Source organism: Salvelinus namaycush, chromosome 11 (genome assembly GCF_016432855.1).
Source record: "Salvelinus namaycush isolate Seneca chromosome 11, SaNama_1.0, whole genome shotgun sequence".
Taxonomy (NCBI): domain Eukaryota; kingdom Metazoa; phylum Chordata; class Actinopteri; order Salmoniformes; family Salmonidae; genus Salvelinus; species Salvelinus namaycush.
In genome coordinates this window covers 9,110,120-9,128,714 of record NC_052317.1, presented here as the reverse complement: position 1 = coordinate 9,128,714, position 18,595 = coordinate 9,110,120, and the positions used below count along the sequence as shown (strand labels likewise).

The following is an 18,595-nucleotide window of genomic DNA, read 5'->3' as shown; positions in this document are numbered from 1 at the left end:
AAGCAGCACATGGAGCAGGAAGATGTTCATGCCTTAACTCTTGAGTGGAAGAAAAGGGAGAATATGGGAGGCCTGGATATCAAAATGAGGAGCGGTGGTTTTGGGCCAAACAGTTTGAGCGCTAGGCATTCAAATGAGGTCAGATTCTGTACCTGAGTTATAGCCAGTTTGAGGTCTGATCTCAAGGTTAAAAGACAAACATTCATAAGGGTTGTTGCCAGGTTTCAGTCCAACACGTGACATCAATTGCATTTTCTGTGATGAGCCACTTTGAGAATAGCCAACCCGACTCACAATCCTTTAATAACGGCGAGGCCAGAGGGAAAGGGGGGCTTTATAGCGAAACTATTGGAATTGATAGTGTTCAATGGAGAAGTACCCGATTAGAGCCACGTCCAGTGTTGAATGTGCCAGTTACATCCATAGAATTGTTAGAGCAGAAATCCCCGCGGCAGTCACTTGACCAAGCACCACCGCAAGCCGCATATGGACACTCGGAAGAGGTCGGTAAGCGAGAGTCTTGCTCACTGCTATGCCAACCGAAAGGCTAGCAAAGCAAGAGAGGTGATAGCGCTGTAGACATGACATCAACAGTAACACGTCACTGCCAGAGTAATGAGGATGTGGGGAAAACAATCCAGGACGGCTTGTTTAGGTGCAGGGAGGCAGAGTCTATGAAATGGTGCCAATTTTGTACTGTCACTAAATATGATCATCTATTTGACAGTTATAACGAAGGTGAAATCTTATAGTTAGTCATTTATGATTTGATTGTTATGTGTAGAAAGCAAATGAGTCATCTCAAGGCCTATTCCTCAACTTTATTTCATGTCTTGACTATGTACTTGAGTTTGTCTCAGCAATTTACAACGATTTTTATTTAGGCAGGAATCTACATTTTAGAAGACATCTAACACGTTAACTATTTTAAAGCTATGCTATGGAAAAGGGCGGCAGGTAGCCTAGTGGTTTAGAGCATTGTGCCAGTAACTGAAAGGTTGCTGTCTCAAATCCCTGAGCTCACTCGGTGAAAATTCTGTCTGTGCCCCATAAGCAAAGCACCTTCCCATAATTTCTACTGTAATTCTCTCTGAATAAGAGCATCTGCTAAATGACTAAAATGTAAATGCAAAAGCCTTGTCTTTCAAGACCTTTCACTTCTCTCTTTTCTTCACCCAGAAACGACTCCATCCTCTCTTGGTTTAAACAAACAAAATTCTTATGGTTAGTGTTATTCCTAAAGTAGACTCGTCTGATGGTGCAAGACAAGTGTCCACTAAATGTGATCATAATCAGTGCGGCATATTGAGAGTAGTCAATAGTCCATAGTAGTAATGCAACAGTGTCGTAGTTTTAATATATATGTATAGTGAATATGTACGCATATTGATTGAATGTGGTTTCCCTACTTCCAGCTTCATCCACCGACATGATGAGGCTTTCTCCACTGAGCCACTCAAGAACACTGGCAGAGGACCTCCGCTGGGATTCTACCATGTACAGAATGTAAGCGCTGACCAGAAATAACATTGCTATTCATTATTATTCATAGGTTACTACAAGTGTTATTTCTATGATATTACCATGAAGGAATCATGAATTACAGATGGTTGTTGTATTGCCTTGTAATCATCCTATTGTCGCTGGCCTTGTTAAGGGACTTTATTGATAGCCTACCTCGCTTTTGATTATCTATTAGATCACGGTAGAGGTTACCAAGTCGTTTGTGGAGTACATCAAGACCCAGCCCATCGTCTTTGAGGTGTTTGGCCACTACCAGAAACAGCCATTCCCACCCCTCTGCAAAGACCTCATCAGGTGAGAAAACTCTACTTGCCCTCTTCTTCTTCAAATGATCCCGTTTCACTGTCTTGCTAAAGTAGACCATTTTAAAAGTTCACACTTCTATTTCAGTCCCCTTCGACCTTCTAGGAGGCAGTTCCCAAGGGTCATGCCCTTGTCTAAACCAGGTGAGTGGTTTGTTTGGTATGTGTCTCTTTCTACATCTTTGTGAAAGTGCCAGCCACCAAGCTGAGCAAGTTGGCACTGCAGCCATTTTGTACGAGAATGCTAACCAGATATTGGTTAGTAGTACAAATGTGACGGCCCATCACAAATGGGGCTTATGACGAAAAATGCTTATGGTCAACCATCAGCATGGTCAACCCCTCCATTATCTCAGCCAATCAGAAAGGATCCTGTCTTTCTCCCTATTTATCTCAGTGCTTTCTCCTTGGCTAAACTCATCATTTAATATTTGTATTAATATTTACAGATTCCATGCCAGTTTGCAATTGAGGCACATGAAAGTTCACATCAAATCACATCAAATCAAATCAAATTTTATTTGTCACATACACATGGTTAGCAGATGTTAATGCGAGTGTAGCGAAATGCTTGTGCTTCTGGTTCCGACCATGCAGTAATAACCAACGAGTAATCTAACCTAACAATTTCACAACAACTACCTTATACACACAAGTGTAAAGGGATGAAGAATATGTACATAAAAATATATGAATGAGTGATGGTACAGAACGGCATAGGCAAGATGCAGTAGATGGTATAGAGTACAGTATATACATATGAGATGAGTAATGTAGGGTATGTAAACATTATATAAAGTGGTATTGTTTAAAGTGGCTAGTGATACATTTTACATACATTTTTACATTATTAAAGTGGCTGGAGTTGAGTTAGTATGTTGGCAGCAGCCACTCAATGTTAGTGGTGGCTGTTTAACAGTCTGATGGCCTTGAGATAGAAGCTGTTTTTCAGTCTCTCGGTCCCTGCTTTGATGCACCTGTACTGACCTCGCCTTCTGGATGATAGCGGGGTGAACAGGCAGTGGCTTGGGTGGTTGTTGTCCTTGATGATCTTTATGGCCTTCCTGTGACATCGGGTGGTGTAGGTGTCCTGGAGGGCAGGTAGTTTGCCCCCGGTGATGCGTTGTGCAGACCTCACTACCCTCTGGAGAGCCTTACGGTTGTGGGCGGAGCAGTTACCGTACCAGGCGGTGATACAGCACGACAGGAGGCTCTCGATTGTGCATCTGTTCAAGAAGGCATTACTGGAGAAAAAAATGTGTATGTTTTATATATCAACTCAGCAAAAAAATAAACGTCCTCTCACTGTCAATTGCGTTTACATTTTACATTTTAGTCATTTAGCAGACGCTCTTATCCAGAGCGACTTACAGTAGAGTGCATACATTTTATTACATTTACATACTGAGACAAGGATATCCCTACCGGCCAAACCCTCCCTAACCCGGACGACGCTATGCCAATTGTGCGTCGCCCCACGGACCTCCCGGTTGCGGCCGGCTGCGACAGAGCCTGGGCGTGAACCCAGAGACTCTGGTGGCGCAGCTAGCACTGCGATGCAGTGCCCTAGACCACTGCGCCACCCGGGAGGTATATTTTCATCAAACTTAACATGTGTCAATATTTGTATGAACATAACAAGATTCAACAACTGAGACATAAACCGAACAAGTTCCACAGACATGTGACTAACAGAAATGGAATAATTTGTCCCTGAACAAAGGGGGGTCAAAATCAAAAGTAACAGTCAGTATCTGGTGTGGCCACCAGCTGCATTAAGTACTGCAGTGCATCTCCTCCTGATGGACTGCACCAGATTTGCCTGTTCTTGCTGTGAGATATTACCCCACTCTTCCACCAAGGCACCTGCAAGTTCCTGTACATTTCTGGGGGGAATGGCTCTAGCCCTCACCCTCCGATCCAACAGGTCCCAGACATGTTCAATGGGATTGAGATCCGGGTTCTTCGCTGGCCATGGCAGAACACTGACATTCCTGTCTTATAGGAAATCACTCACAGAACGAGCAGTATGGCTGGTGGCATTGCTGGATGGTCATGTCAGGATGAGCCTGCAGGAAGGGTACCACATGAGGGAGGAGGATGTCTTCCCTGTAACGCACAGCGTTGAGATTGCCTGCAATGACAACACACTCAGTCCGATGATGCTGTGACACACCACCCCAGACCATGACGGACCCTCCACCTCCAAATCGATCTCACTCTAGAGTACAGGCCTCGGTGTAACGCTCATTCCTTCTAAGAAAAATTGTGCGTTCCTGGTGTAACTCGGGCAGTTGTTGTTGCCATCCTGTATCTGTCCCGCAGGTGTGATGTTCGGATGTACCGATCCTGTGCAGGTGTTGTTACACGTGGTCTGCCACTGCGAGGACGATCAGCTGTCCGTCCTGTCTCCCTGTAGTGCTGTCTTAGGCGTCTCACAGTACGGATATTACAATTTATTGCCCTGGCCACATCTGCAGTCCTCATGCCTCCTTGCAGCATGCCTAAGGCACGTTCACGCAGATGAGCAGGGACCCTGGGCATCTTTCTTTTGGTGTTTTTCAGAGTCATTAGAGAGGCCTCTTTAGTGTCCTAAGTTTTCATAACTGTGGCCTTAATTGCCTACCGTCTGTAAGCTGTTAGTGTCTTAACAACCGTTCCACAGGTGCATGTTCATTAATTGTTTATGGTTCATTGAACAAGCATGGAAAACAGTGTTTAAACCCTTTACATTGAAGATCTGTGAAGTTATTTGGATTTTTACGAATTATCTTTGAAAGACAGGGTCCTGAAAAAGGGGCGTTTCATTTTTTGCAGAGTTTATATATATTTTTAAGCATCCCTACCTTCATCCACCTCATTGTGCTTGCGTGTCACAAATATTCAGACACATTTCTGACCTTCTCTTTCACAGTACCAGCCACCAAGCTGAATACCCTGACCCGTTCCACGGCTGGCCCATGCCACTCCAAATATGACCTCATGGCCTTCTTTGAGATCTGTGAGCTGGAGGCCAATGGAGAGTAAGTATTGTCGTGTCTCTGACTATGATTAAATTATATGACATGCTATTTTATCAAATCGATTACCTAACGTTTAATTGATTACGTGATTGAATTAAACCATGCAACAATTAAACCATTAATAACCTGGGGCACCACGGAAGCATTAATTTATATAGAGTGGTTATCTCCCGAATCCACTCTCTTAAAGATCTGAAGATCTTTTATATCAATAGCAGTCAATTATTAATCGTCACCTTGACCGGTCTCGTTCTGATTGTCGTACGTACTTGGTTATCTTCACGAACCCTAGCTAACAAGTTGAATCAGCAATACACAAATTGGCTTAATTATTTATTTACTAAATACCTAAATAATGACACAGAATTACATATATATACACACAGGATAGATCACACATCGATTACTAATCATGTCATGAAAAGCCCCTAGTGGGCTAACCCGATATGACAGCTGTTTACACAAAGGAAGGGGGTTGGGTTTGAATGAAAGAGCGGGAAGACTGAGGGACAAAGGGATTGGGTCTCTATCGGACCTTGAGAAGCTTTGCTACCGTAAATACAGAATCTTATGCATTCTAATCACCGCCCATTCGGAAAAGGAAAATGCAAGATATATATTTACTCTGAGCTGCGCTTCGATAGATGGGTCGAAGATGGAAGACTGGTTTACCCAGCAGAGATCGCCATTGTCCTTTGAAGAATCTTTCTGATCGTAGTGTTGTAGAGCGGATACGTTAAAGTACCCTGTTGTTCTTAGGAGATGTCTGTTCTCACCTAGGCCACGTACGTTTACAGCTGCAGCTGATAACTCGATGTCTAGGATGTATCACTTCTTCTTTGTGTATAATAGTTCATAACAAGTTGCCATAAATGCTCGTTGAGAATTCTGGCTGGTCTAGTCGAAATTCACCATTTCAGCGTTGTGATTGTCACCTCCACGTTGAGATTCAGCCATTTAAATGTACGGACACCAGTCCTCACGTCATCGGGAACTGACGTTGACTTCTGTCAACGGGCTTTTGTACTGGGGGAGAGAAGGGCGTGTTTCATAGTTCTCAACCAATGTCTGTTCACTTGGATATGGCCACTGACTGGGCCTACGTTTTACTATGAAACAATGATCTTATTTAGGAGGCAAAAATTACATTTAATATTTTCACAAATAGTTTCATATTTAAACATTTAAATTGCACAACAATTCCATGTGAATCTGATAACTAGAATGTGTAGACTTTCCAAGATACAATTTATGTTGTCCTATCATCAGATATAATGTCCCAGACAACAACTGATCTGACATCATAATCTTTAAGTACCAACAGACACTTTCAACTGGTTGAGAAAGGGAAATATTGTTCCATTCCCCAACCTTTTGATGTTACCATACATTCTCTACGTTCACAAAGGGCTTTCCAATAATCCATTCTGTAGAGTGGAGAGAAAAGGGGGAAAGGTAACTTCATGACAGTATTTTAACCCCAAGTTTGTTATTTGGGGCAGCAGGTAGCCTAGTGTGTAGAGCATTGGGAGAGCATTGGATCAAATCCCCAAGCTGACAAGGTAAAAATCTGTCATTCTGCCCCTGAACAAGGCAGTTAACCCACTGTTCCTAGGCCGTCATTGTAAATAAGAACTTGTTCTTAACTGACTTGCCTAGTTAAATAAAAAAACATTTATTCTCTTCTGTCAAGGCAGCCCAATCAGTGTCCTCTCCAAAGCACCTTAAAACTATTTCCCCTTCTTCATGGTCATTAAAGCTGCAATATGTCACTTTTTGGGCAACCCAACAAAATTCACATAGAAATATGAGTTATAGAGCTGTCATTCTCATTGAAAGCAAGTCTAAGAAGCGATAGATCTCTTATACATGCACTATTTCTATGCTTCCCATTCTTAAGTTTTGTATTTTACTTTCGGTTTTGTACACCAGCTTCAAACAGCTGAAAATACAATATTTTTGGTTATGGAAAATATATTTCACTGCGGTTTAGATGGTACAATGATTCTCTACACAATGACTGCTTGTTTTGTCACATCAACCGAAATTAGGCAAACTATTAGAGTTTTTGCAACCAGGAAATTATGGATTGATTTCTACACATTGCACCTTTAGCCATTGAAATTGCTGCATTTTCTCATTAAGTAATTACATGGTAAATACCAGTGGTAATAGAACTGCAAAATAAAGCGTTACTGACAGTTTAGGGGCATTGATGTGTGTCATTGATGAATATGTCATTTTTTTGTCCTTAGCTACATCCCTTCAGTGGTGGACCACAGAGGGGGCATGCCCTGCCACGGAACCTTCCTGCTTCATCAGGGCATCCAGCGGAGGATCACAGTCACCATAGCGCACGAGACAGGAAATGACGTGGAGTGGAAGGAGGTCAAGGAGCTGGTGGTGGGTGAGTACGGATGAAAGTAGATGACAATGACATGTGCACAGTAAATTCATCTTTACCGCACGTAAAGATCCCATAGATCCGTCTTTACGGTGCATAAAGATTGCATAGATTCATATTTACAGCACATAAAGATCCATCACTGACCTTTGACCTCTCAGGGCGGATCCGGAATACTCCAGAGGCTGATGAGACCATCATCGATCCCAACATCCTGTCTCTCAACATTCTATCTGCGGGCTACATCTGGCCCTCATATAATGACAAGTACGTCCCCTCTCCTCTTTCCCAGCTAGTTCCTGTACATACTGTAACACCTAATAACATGGTTGTGTATTAATGGCCTTTTCCATAATGGAACGTTTTGAGTATGTTTGTTTTCTCTCGTTCTCTTTTTCTCTTTTTTTACCGTATTCTCTTTTTTTTACCGTATTTTGGCGCTGAAGACCACATGTATTTTTACCCAATGTTCTATTGTGTTACTGTAAAATCCACAGCCAAGCTGCTTTGCTTATAACTTCTCGCCCTTTTCTCTTCGCGCTTCGCTGTATGGCAGTGTGTCCCTGGGAGTTGAACATAGGTATAACACACAACCTTTCTCCTTCTCTTTTCTCAATTGTATGTTCCCTGAATCCGCTTTCTGTTGTTGTTGTTGTCTGTTTCCTCATGATTTCATTTGACTTCACTCTAAAAGGTGAACTCAAAGGTGTTCGTTTCTGTCCTTGTAAATATGTGTATATATAGTTTGTTTGAGTGTCCCTTGTTTTTGAGGGTCTTGCGCAACTCAATCATTTTTTTCACTGATATGCTGATGGAGAAAAATCATATTACATGTCTCCATTCATTCACCATTGACAAAATGAAAACAAGTTCTATACACAAAACCCCTGTAACGTTTGCCTGTATGTTGACTGAACAGGACTTTTTACCGATTTGAAGCGGCGTGGGATAGCTCCATGCACAACTCCCTCCTCCTGAACCGTGTCACTCCCTATAGAGAAAAGATCTACATCACTCTCTCCGCTTACCTAGAGGTAAACGCATCAACAATCGAACATAAACATGACATCTAAACCGTAACCCAAGTAATATCGGCTTGGATTAAGTGAGTTCTGATTTGGATACATTTTGTTCTAACTTTCTTCAGATGGAGAACTGCACCCAACCAACAGTGATCACCAAAGACTTCTGCATGGTGTTCTACTCCCGTGACGCCAAGCTCCCCGCCTCACGCTCCATCAGGAACCTCTTCAGCACCGGCTGTCTCAGGCCCTCAGAGAGGTTCGACCTTCTTTCTGGAACTCTGAATCTCAACTTTATTTCTATGTTGTTTATAGAGTAGACACAACTCATTCTCTCCTCTCTCTCTCTCTCTCTCTCTCGCTCTCTCGCTCTCTCGCTCTCTCGCTCTCTCGCTCTCTCGCTCTCTCTCCCTCTCAGTAATCGTGTCACTGGAGTGTATGAAGTCAGTCTCTGCCATGTCGCTGATGCCGGAAGTCCCGGTAAGTTAAAGAATGACACAGTTGAAGCTTGAGAAAAATGAACGCTCCACCATGTTGTCACCCTTACACAATTTGTCACAAGCATGGATGCCGCATGTCTGTCATCCTGTGTGCATCAGAACCTTGATTTAACCACAGGGCATATCACCAAATGATCTCTTGGCAGTATGTATCTGTTATTCTACAGCCATATATAAAACACTCTGTTGCCCTCTTGTTCACCTCAGGCATGCAGCGGCGGCGCAGGCGCGTCTTGGACACCTCGGTGGCATACGTCCGTGGGGAAGAGAACCTGGCTGGGTGGAGGCCCCGTAGCGACAGCCTCATCCTGGACCACCAATGGGAGCTGGAGAAACTCAGCCTGCTGCAGGAGGTGAGGCCTGGCATTGGTGGGGTCTGTAGGGTGTTTTGGGCGAAGACTCCACAGAGTAGTGGAGTCAAGTGTGATAGAATTGGTTGGTCAATAAATAGGAACACATTATGCATCATGGTTGGCATTCATATACAGTAGCTGTTTTCAAAGTACCTTTTATTGAATAGAGTTAATACTCAACAATGAAGGTGACTCACCTGAACGATGCATGGCGGATAAGGAATCATGTCCTCTCTATTCGTGACATTTCTATATGCAGTGTTCAGTAGATTGCACGTGACCCAGGACTACAAGATTGTTTCTTTTAATGATTACTAACTAGTGAGCACTTTAACCAGGGGGTGTTTTCTGTCCACACTGCTGTCTTCTGAATCCCATATATATATATATATATATATAAAGTCACACTTTAGTTCTAATATACAATCTAGGAAATGACGTGGAGTCACTAGCCCAAACCATTTTGTGCCAAAACAAAGTCAATGGTTTCTCTGGTTGTGTCTGTACAGGTGGAGAAGACCAGGCACTACCTGCTGCTGCGGGAGAAACTGGAGGCCACCCTGGCAGTGGGGCAGGACGCCCTCTGCAAGAGTGGTGACATTAGCGACTTTGCCAAGAGCCCCATCCTCAGCCACTGTCCCGGGGGTAGCCCCGCCCTGGAGAGCCCCAGCCAGAGGCAGAGGGAGCTGGCTGCCAAGGTGACTACCAGTCCCTGGCTTCAGTTAGGAACCAGGCCTAACACTTGCTTTTTGAACCAGGCCTAACACAACCTTTTTGGTTGTCTCTCTTTGTTGGATTAAAATGCATTGTAACTTTTATTGATAGTTGTTATGAGTAATAATATTCTTTGTTTTTCCTCCTCCTCCTCCTCCTCTTTTCCTCCTGGGGTCTCAGTGTCTGCGGCTGCTCATGCACACCTTCAACAGGGAGTACAGCCAGGTGAGCAGCAGTGCCAGTGAGAGCAAGGTGAGCCCCAGCCCCCAGGCCCTTTAACCCCCTCTATAACCCACTTCTAGTACCCCATGCAGGCTACTTTTAACCAGCCAGGCCCTAGCCCAAAGCATCCCATAAAAACTTGCCCCCTGTAGACTCCGGCCCATTGTCACTGAGCCCACCCAAGATTCTTGTCATCTTCGTTCTTTCCCCTCCTGATCCCCTGTCTCGTTCACACACTCAGCCTCTCCGAGAATTTAGTATTCCAACAAATGACTGAATTCTAACGAGGAATTGCATTCTAACAAAGTACTTGAACTAAAAACAAAATAACTAAACGATTCACCGCACTCTGTTCCTTCATTCATTACGTGTACTTGCTCATATCCTCATCATCAATCATAAACCCCATCCCCTAAGCCAAGGTCCCATATTCTCTGTAGATTTACCTCTGGCCTATGGAATCGTTCACCCAGACCCTCCTTAACCTAGCCTTTTTTGATCATACCCCTAGCCCCCTCCTTTCTCACCCCCCCCTCTCAGAGAATGGCAGGCTTCTTTGTCCCTACTACAGCATGTTGTCTGTAACATGTTTAACCAAAAAGCCTGGGGCAGAAACCTATCTCTTCTCATGACCTCATCGCATTGCCTGATTAGTATCAGACCTTGCTGATCCTTCAAAGTGCAATACAGTACATGGGAGCTGTTGATTTATGTATAATGGTGTCACTGTATGTGTGTGTTTGTGTGTGCTTGTTTTTGTGTGTTTGTTTGTTCTCGTGTACGTGCATATCTCTGTGTGTGTGTGTGTGTGTCTGTGTGATTATCTGTATGCGCTTGTATGTGTGTGTGTGTTTCAGCTGTCTGAGATGTCAGCGTCGCTGATGTCTCCGTCCTCTTCTAGTCTGAGCACTCTAACTCCGTCCTCTACTTGCCCCTCATTGGTGGAGGGACATTATGACATCAGGTATGTGGCCTTTCGCCTTTCAACTGTCACCCCTTACTCCCATTTTATTCACCCAAGACTTGCTCCTGGACAAATAGTATATGCAAATGAGTTTGTTCTCTTTGTTGAGAGGACCTTGTTAATAGGGCATTGATAGAACATTGAGAGAGCACAGAGAATATTTTGAGAAAGCTGAGAGAGTGTTTTTCCCTGGTCTGCAGACACATTGAGCCCAGCTCTGGCGCTTCCACCCCAGACCTGGACCCCTTCAGTCCTGTGGACAAGAAGAGGACCCTGGGTAGAGGCTGCACCTTCGTCCCTGACATCCAGGAGATCCGCGTCAGGTGAGACCAGACCATTTTTGGTTATCACTATTGCAAAAGCCTCCAGGTAGAATAAAAAAACACAATGTTTACATCTTACAGTTAAATGACAAAATTAGGGAAAGGAATATATCAAAAATATGATTAAACTAAGACTACTGTACAGGATTCCATAGAGACCAGATGAGTCATGCACTATGATATTGTGGTGAATTATGATAGACAGTATCCATGCTAGATTAATTATTTAGAATCACTTTAATGTTGGAAAATATATAAACAACACCTGAGTTATTTGGATAATAATCAATGTATTGAATGGGCTTTTTTTTTTTTTTTTTACTAAATCAACAACAAATAATCAAATAGAAATGATGTTTATTTCAGCCCCATCGTGTCTAAGAAAGGCTACCTACACTTCCTGGAGCCCCACACCAGTGGCTGGGTGAAGCGCTATGTAGTGGTGCGCCGGCCCTACGTCTACCTGTACCGCAACGAGAGGGACAGCGTGGAGCGTTCCGTCATCAACCTTTCCTCCGCCCAGGTGGAATACAGCGAGGACAAGCAGACTCTGCTCCGGGTACGACCGACCAGAACTACTTTCAAATATAACATACAGTGCATTTGGAAAATATTCAGACCGCTCAACTTTTTACACATTTTGTTACGCTACAGCCTTATTCTAAAATGGATTAAATTGTTTTTTCCACCTCATCAATCTATACACAATACCCCATAATGACAAGTTGAAAACTTTTTTGCAAATGTATTAAAAAGAAAACACAGAAGTACCTTGTTTACATAAGTATTCAGACCCTTTGCTATGCGACTTGAAATTGAGCTCAGGTGCGTCCTGTTTCCATTAATCATCCTTGAGAACTTGATTGGAGTCCACCTCTGGTAAATTAAATTGATTGGACATGATTTGGAAAGGCACACACCTGTCTGTCTATATAAGGTCCCACAGTTGACAGTGCATGTCAGAACAAAAACCAAGCCAGAGCTCCGAAACAGGATTGTGTCGAGGCACAGATGTGGGGAAGGGTACAAAACTATTTCTGCAGCATTGAAGGTCCCCAAGAACACAGTGGCCTCCATCATTCTTAAATGGAAGAAGTTTGGAACCACCAAGACTCTTCCTAGAGCTGGCCATCCGGCCAAACTGAGCAATTGGTGTGAGAAAGGCCTTGGTCAGGGAGGTTACCAAGAACCCGATGGTCACTCTGACAGCGTTCCAGAGTTCCTCTGTGGAGATGGGAGAACCATCCAGAAGGACATCCATCTCTGCAGCACTCCACCAATCAGGCATTTAGATTCTCTGGTCTGATGAAACCGAGATTGAACTCTTTGGCCTTAATGCCAAGCGTCACGCCTGGAGGAAACCAGGCACTGCTCATCACCTGGTCAATACCATCCCTACGGTGAAGCATGGTGGTGGCAGCATCATGCTGTGGGAATGTTCTTCATCGGCAGGGACTGGGAGACTAGTCAGAATCGAGGGAAAGATGAACGGAGAAAAGTACAGAGAGATCCTTAATGAAAACCTGCTGTAGAGCGCTCAGGACCCCAGACTGGGGAGAAGGTTCACCTTCCAGCCAGAGCCCGGACTTGAACCCAATCTAACATTTCTGGAGAGACCTGAAAATAGCTGTGCACCGACGCTCCCCATCCAACCTGACAGCTTGAGAGCATCTGCAGAGAAGAATGGGAGAAACTCCCCAAACACAGGTGTGCAAGGTTGTAGCGTCATACCCAAAAAGTCTCGAGACTGTAATCGCTGCCAAAGGTGCTTCAACAAAGTACTGATTAAAAGGTCTGAATACTTATGTAAATGTCATATTTCAATTTTTTATTTTATGTAAAAAAAAACTGTTTTTACTTTGTCATTATGGGGTAGGAACAAAAATCTATTTAAGCCGTTTTAGAATGAGGCTGTAACGTAACAAAATGTGGAAAAAGTCAAGGAGTCTGAATACTTTCCGAATGCACTGTAAATATGTTTATTTATTAGAATTTTTACACAATGAAATCTCTTGAGATGCACCATCTCATTTTCAATTGTCCAAATGAAAAAATATGTAACACATACACTAGTATGTGGACACCCCTCCAAATTAGTGGATTCGGCTATTTCAGCCACACCCAATGCTGACAGGTGTATAAAATTTGAGCCCACAGCCATGCAATCTCCATAGACAAACATTGACAGTAAAATAGCCTTAATGAAGAGCTCAGTGACTTTCAACGTGGCACCGTCATAGGATGCCACCCTTCCAACAAGTCAGTTCGTCAAATTTCTGTTCTGCTAGAGCTTCCCTGGTCAACTGTAAGTGCTGTTATTGTGAATTGGAAACGTCTAGGAACAACAACAGCTCAGCTGCGAAGTGGTAGGCCACACAAGCTCACAGAAAGGGACCGCCGAGTGCTGAAGCGCGTAGCGTGTAAAAATGGTCTGCCCTCGGTTGCAACACTCACTACCGAGTTCCAAACTGCCTCTGGAAGTAACGTCAGCACAATAACTGTTCATCGGGAGCTTCATGAAATGTGTTTCCATGGACGAGCAGCCGCACACAAGCCTAAGACCACCATGCGCAATGCCAAGCATCAGTGGTGTCAAGCTCTCTGCCATTGGACTCTGGAGCAGTGGAAACGCGTTCTCTGGAGTGATGAGTCACACTTCACCATCTGACAGTCCGACGAACTAATCTGGGTTTGGTGGATGCCAGGAGAACGCTACCTGCCCCAATATATAGTGCCAACTGTAATGTTTCGTGGTTGAGGATTAATGGTCTGGGGCTGTTTTTTATTGTTCGGGCTAAGCCCCTTAATTCCATTGAGGGGAAATATTAACACTAGAGCATAAAATTACATTCCAGACGACTCTGTGCTTCCAGCTTTGTGGCAACAGTTTGGGAAGGCCCTTTCATGTTTCAGCATGACAATGCCCCCGTGCACAAAGCAAGGTCCATACAGAAATGGTTTGTCGAGATCGGTATGGAAGAATAGCAGTAAAGCGGGGACCAAATCCATATTAATTCTCATGATTTTGGAATGAGATGAGCAGGTGTCCACATACATTTGGTCATGTATTGTACAGTACCAGTCAAGGGTTTTTCTTTATTTTTACTATTTTCTACATTGCAGAATAATAGTGAAGACATCAAAACTATGAAATAACACATATGGAATCATGTAGTACTCCCAAAAAAGTGTTAAACAAAATTTTATATTTGAGATTCTTCAAAGTAGCCATCCTTTGCCTTGATGACAGCTTTGCACACTCTTGGCATTCTCTCAACAAGCTTCATGAGGTAGTCACCTGAAATGCGTTTCAATTAACAGGTGTGTCTTGTTAAAAGTTAATTTGTGAAATGTTTTTCCTTAATGCGTTTGAGACAATCAGTTGTGTTGTGACAAGGTAGGGGTGGTATTCAGAACATAGCCCTATTTGGTAACAGACCAAGTCCATATTATGGCAAATAAGCAAAGTGAAACGACAATCCATCATTGCTTTAAGACATGGTCAGTCAATCCGGAAAATTTCTAAAACGTTGACAATTTCTTCAAGTGCAGTCGCAAAAACCTTCAAGCCCTGTGATGAAACTGGCTCTCATGAGGACCGACCACAGGAAATTAAGACACACGGTTACCTCTGCTGCAGCGGATAAGTTCATTAGAGTTACCAGCCTCAGAAATTGCAGCCCAAATAAATGCTTCACCGAGTTCAAGTAACAGACACATCTCAACATTAACTGTTCAGAGGAGACTGAGTGAATCAGGCCTTCATGGTCGAATTGCTGCAAATTAACCACTACTAAAGGACACCAATAAGAAGAAGACTTGCTTGGGCCAAGAAACATAAGCGATGAACATTAGACCGGTGGAAATCTGTCCTTTGGTCTGATGAGTCGAAATTTGAGATTTTTGGTTACAACCACTGTGTCTTTGTGCGACGCAGAGTAGGTGAACGGATGATCTCCACGTGTGGTTCCCACTGTGTGTAAAAATTGGAGGAGGTGTGATGGTGTGGGGCTGCTTTGCTGGTGACACTGTCAGTGATTTATTTAGAATTCAAGGCACACTTAACCAGCATGGTTACCACAGCATTCTGCAGCGATAAGCCATCCCATCTGGTTTGCACTTACAGGCTGACTACACAAAATCAAAAAAATCAAATCAAATGTATTTGTCACATACACATGTTTAGCAGATGTTAATGTGAGTGTAGCGAAATGCTTGTGCTTCTAGTTCCGACCATGCAGTAATATCTAACAAGTAATCTAACCTAACAATTTCATAACAACTACCTTATACACACAAGTGTGAAGAAATTAATAAGAATATGTACATAAAAATATATGAATGAGCGATGGCCGAACGGCATAGGCAAGATGCAGTACATGGTATAGAGTACAGTATATACATATGAGATGAGTAATGTAGGGTATGTAAACATTATATAAAGTGGCATTGTTTAAAGTGGCTAGTGATACATTTATTACATCAATTTTTCATTATTAAAGTGGCTAGAGATGAGTCAGTATGTTGGCAGCAGCCACTCAATGTTAGTGATGGCTGTTTAAAAGTCTGATAGCCTTGAGATAGAAGCTGTTTTTCAGTCTCTCGGTCCCCTCTTTGATGCACCTGTACAACTGTGCAGTTGCAGTACCAGGCGGTGATACAGCCCGACAGGATGCATCTGTAAAAGTTTGAGTGTTTTTGGTGACAAGCCGAATTTCTTCAGCCTCCTGAGGTTGAAGAGGCGCTGCTGCGCCTTCTTCACCACACTGTCTGTGTGGGTGGACCGTTTCAGTTTGTCCGTGATGTGTACGCCGAGGAACTTAAAACTTTCCACCTTCTCCACTACTGTCCCGTCGATGTGGATAAAGAGGCTGCTCCCTGCTGTTTCCTGAAGTCCACGATCATCTCCTTTGTTTTGTTGACATTGAGTGTGAGGTTATTTTCCTGACACCACACTCCGAGGGCCCTCACCTCCTCCCTGTAGGCCGTCTCGTCGTTGTTGGTAATCAAGCCTAACACTGTAGTGTCGTCTGCAAACTTGATGATTGAGTTGGAGGCGTGCATGGCCACGCAGTCATGGGTGAACAGGGAGTACTGGAGAGGGCTGAGAACGCACCGTTGTGGGGCACCAGTGTTGAGGATCAGCGGGGTGGAGATGTTGTTACCTACCCTCACCACCTGGGGGCGGACTGACAGGAAGTCCAAGACCCAGTTGCACAGGGCGGGGTCGAGACCCAGGGTCTCGAGCTTAATGACGAGTTTGGAGGGTACTATGGTGTTAAATGCTGAGCTGTTGTCGATGAACAGCATTCTTACGTAGGTATTCCTCTTGTCCAGATCGGTTAGGGCAGTGTGATTGCGATTGCATCGTCTGTGGACCTATTAGGGCGGTAAGCAAATTGGAGTGGGTCTAGGGTGTCAGGTAGGGTGGAGGTGATATGGTCCTTGACTAGTCTCTCAAAGCACTTCATGATGACGGAAGTGAGTGCTACTGGGCGATAGTCATTTAGCGTCGTGTGCGCTAGCGTTGCAAAATAAATGTAGAAATCTATATTATTCAATTATTGCACCCACACTGCTCGCGCGCGCCAACGAGCGTCTGCGTTGACAGGCGCTAAAATAGAAGTCAGTTCTATTTGTGACGCAGATCTCGCTGCAAGTCCTGCCTCTCCCATCTCCTCATTGGTTTATAGAAGCAGGTACCCACGTGCCATCTCCTCATTGGTTATACCCACATGGGTGACTGAAAGACGAACGAGGTCGGTGGCGGTAATGCACCTAATTTATGAAAGTAGCCAATCGCAATATAAAGTCCAGAGAATAAAAAGCCTAGAAGGAGGAGAGATGACTAGAAATGATTCGGTTGACTGTTTTATGTGTAGATTAATTGTCGGAGTAGAGGACCTTGTGCATTTCAGGTAAAATCACAACTCAATCTTTTATATCCAAGGACAAATTAGCTAGCAACAGCAAGCTAGCTAAATAGGACGAATTAGCTAGCAAGTGCAAGCTAGCTAGCTAAATTACCATAAATGTTTCATGCTTTTCGACCTGTCCCCAAATTAATGTAATTGGTTCAGAGTTTGTTTTGATATTTTAACCTGCGTGTCGTGATCGCTTTTGGTGTGGGGGGACAAAGTTAATGTATGCACGATGGTGCACGCGCGCAGCCGGTTTTGGTTCCGTGTTAGTCCCACTATCATTTGTTGTTCAACAGGACAATGACCAAATCACACCTCCAGGCTGTGTAAGGGCTATTTGACCAAGAGGGAGAGTGCCAAGAGTGTGCAAAGCTGTCATCAAGGCAAATGGTGGCTACTTTGTAACACTTTTTTGATTACTACATGATGTGTTATTTCACAGTTTTGATGTCTTCACTATACATGTAGAAAATAGTAAAAATAGAGAAAAACCCCTTGAATGAGTAGGTGTGCAAACTTTTGACTGGTACTGTATATCATTAATGTATTGCAAATACATCATACATTTTTCAGAAATATACTATAAATATACCACAAACACAATATTCCACAAATATATTTGCTGGAATATACATTAGTTCTGTCAATATATTTGTAAATATATAATACATATACCCTTACGTAATGTTATCCTGGATCTTTCCAAATGTTGCTAATTTACAATGTGTCATCCTCCTAGTAACCACAGAATATGCTCTCTGTTTTTAGACTCCAAACACATTTGCAGTGTGCACCGAGCATCGTGGAATACTCCTCCAGGCCAGTAACGACAAGGAGATGCATGACTGGCTGTATGCTTTTAACCCCTTGCTCGCCGGAACCATCAGGTATAGTAACCCCTCACTGCCTCAACCTTGTTACCTCATGTGTTCATTAATAAAAACCTTAACTCAAATCTTTATTTTTAGTGTAATACCAGATTACTTCAATCTCCTTGTAAACACTTATTTAAGATTAACCCTCCCCTCTCTTACCTCTTCAAGGTCTAAGCTCTCCAGAAGAAAGTCAGGCCAGAGGATGTGAGAAAGGAACACCCGCTGTGGGGGGGAACAAAAAAAACAAACATCTGAAATCTCCACTGACCCTCTGCTGTATATAGCTTATCTAAACAGCTTTCTCCTGCGCTGCTCTCCGCCCTAACAGTGCTCCATCCTGTCGCTGATACTTCCTCAAACAGCACTTAAAACCATCCCAGCTGATCTCCTATTTGACGCCTCTTCCTGGTTACCTGGATCATGCATGGTATTAACTACCCATTAAAGA

At 43.5% G+C, this 18,595-nt stretch overlaps 1 protein-coding gene across 1 annotated transcript in view; it reads left to right on the top strand.

The window, feature by feature from the left end:
- Positions 1–18,355, top strand: part of LOC120056266 (kinesin-like protein KIF1A) — a 43,290-nt gene extending 24,935 nt beyond the window's left edge. Inside the window, exons 29-45 of the mRNA XM_039004516.1 lie at positions 1,416–1,506; positions 1,700–1,818; positions 1,915–1,970; positions 4,741–4,849; positions 7,105–7,256; positions 7,415–7,520; positions 8,173–8,287; positions 8,401–8,534; positions 8,694–8,755; positions 8,983–9,128; positions 9,638–9,826; positions 10,023–10,094; positions 10,922–11,028; positions 11,229–11,351; positions 11,718–11,910; positions 18,041–18,159; positions 18,316–18,355. Coding sequence (XP_038860444.1) covers positions 1,416–1,506; positions 1,700–1,818; positions 1,915–1,970; positions 4,741–4,849; positions 7,105–7,256; positions 7,415–7,520; positions 8,173–8,287; positions 8,401–8,534; positions 8,694–8,755; positions 8,983–9,128; positions 9,638–9,826; positions 10,023–10,094; positions 10,922–11,028; positions 11,229–11,351; positions 11,718–11,910; positions 18,041–18,159; positions 18,316–18,355 — 1,933 coding nt within the window. The remainder of the gene's footprint in view (positions 1–1,415; positions 1,507–1,699; positions 1,819–1,914; positions 1,971–4,740; positions 4,850–7,104; positions 7,257–7,414; positions 7,521–8,172; positions 8,288–8,400; positions 8,535–8,693; positions 8,756–8,982; positions 9,129–9,637; positions 9,827–10,022; positions 10,095–10,921; positions 11,029–11,228; positions 11,352–11,717; positions 11,911–18,040; positions 18,160–18,315) is intronic.
- The last annotated feature ends 240 nt before the right edge of the window (positions 18,356–18,595 follow it).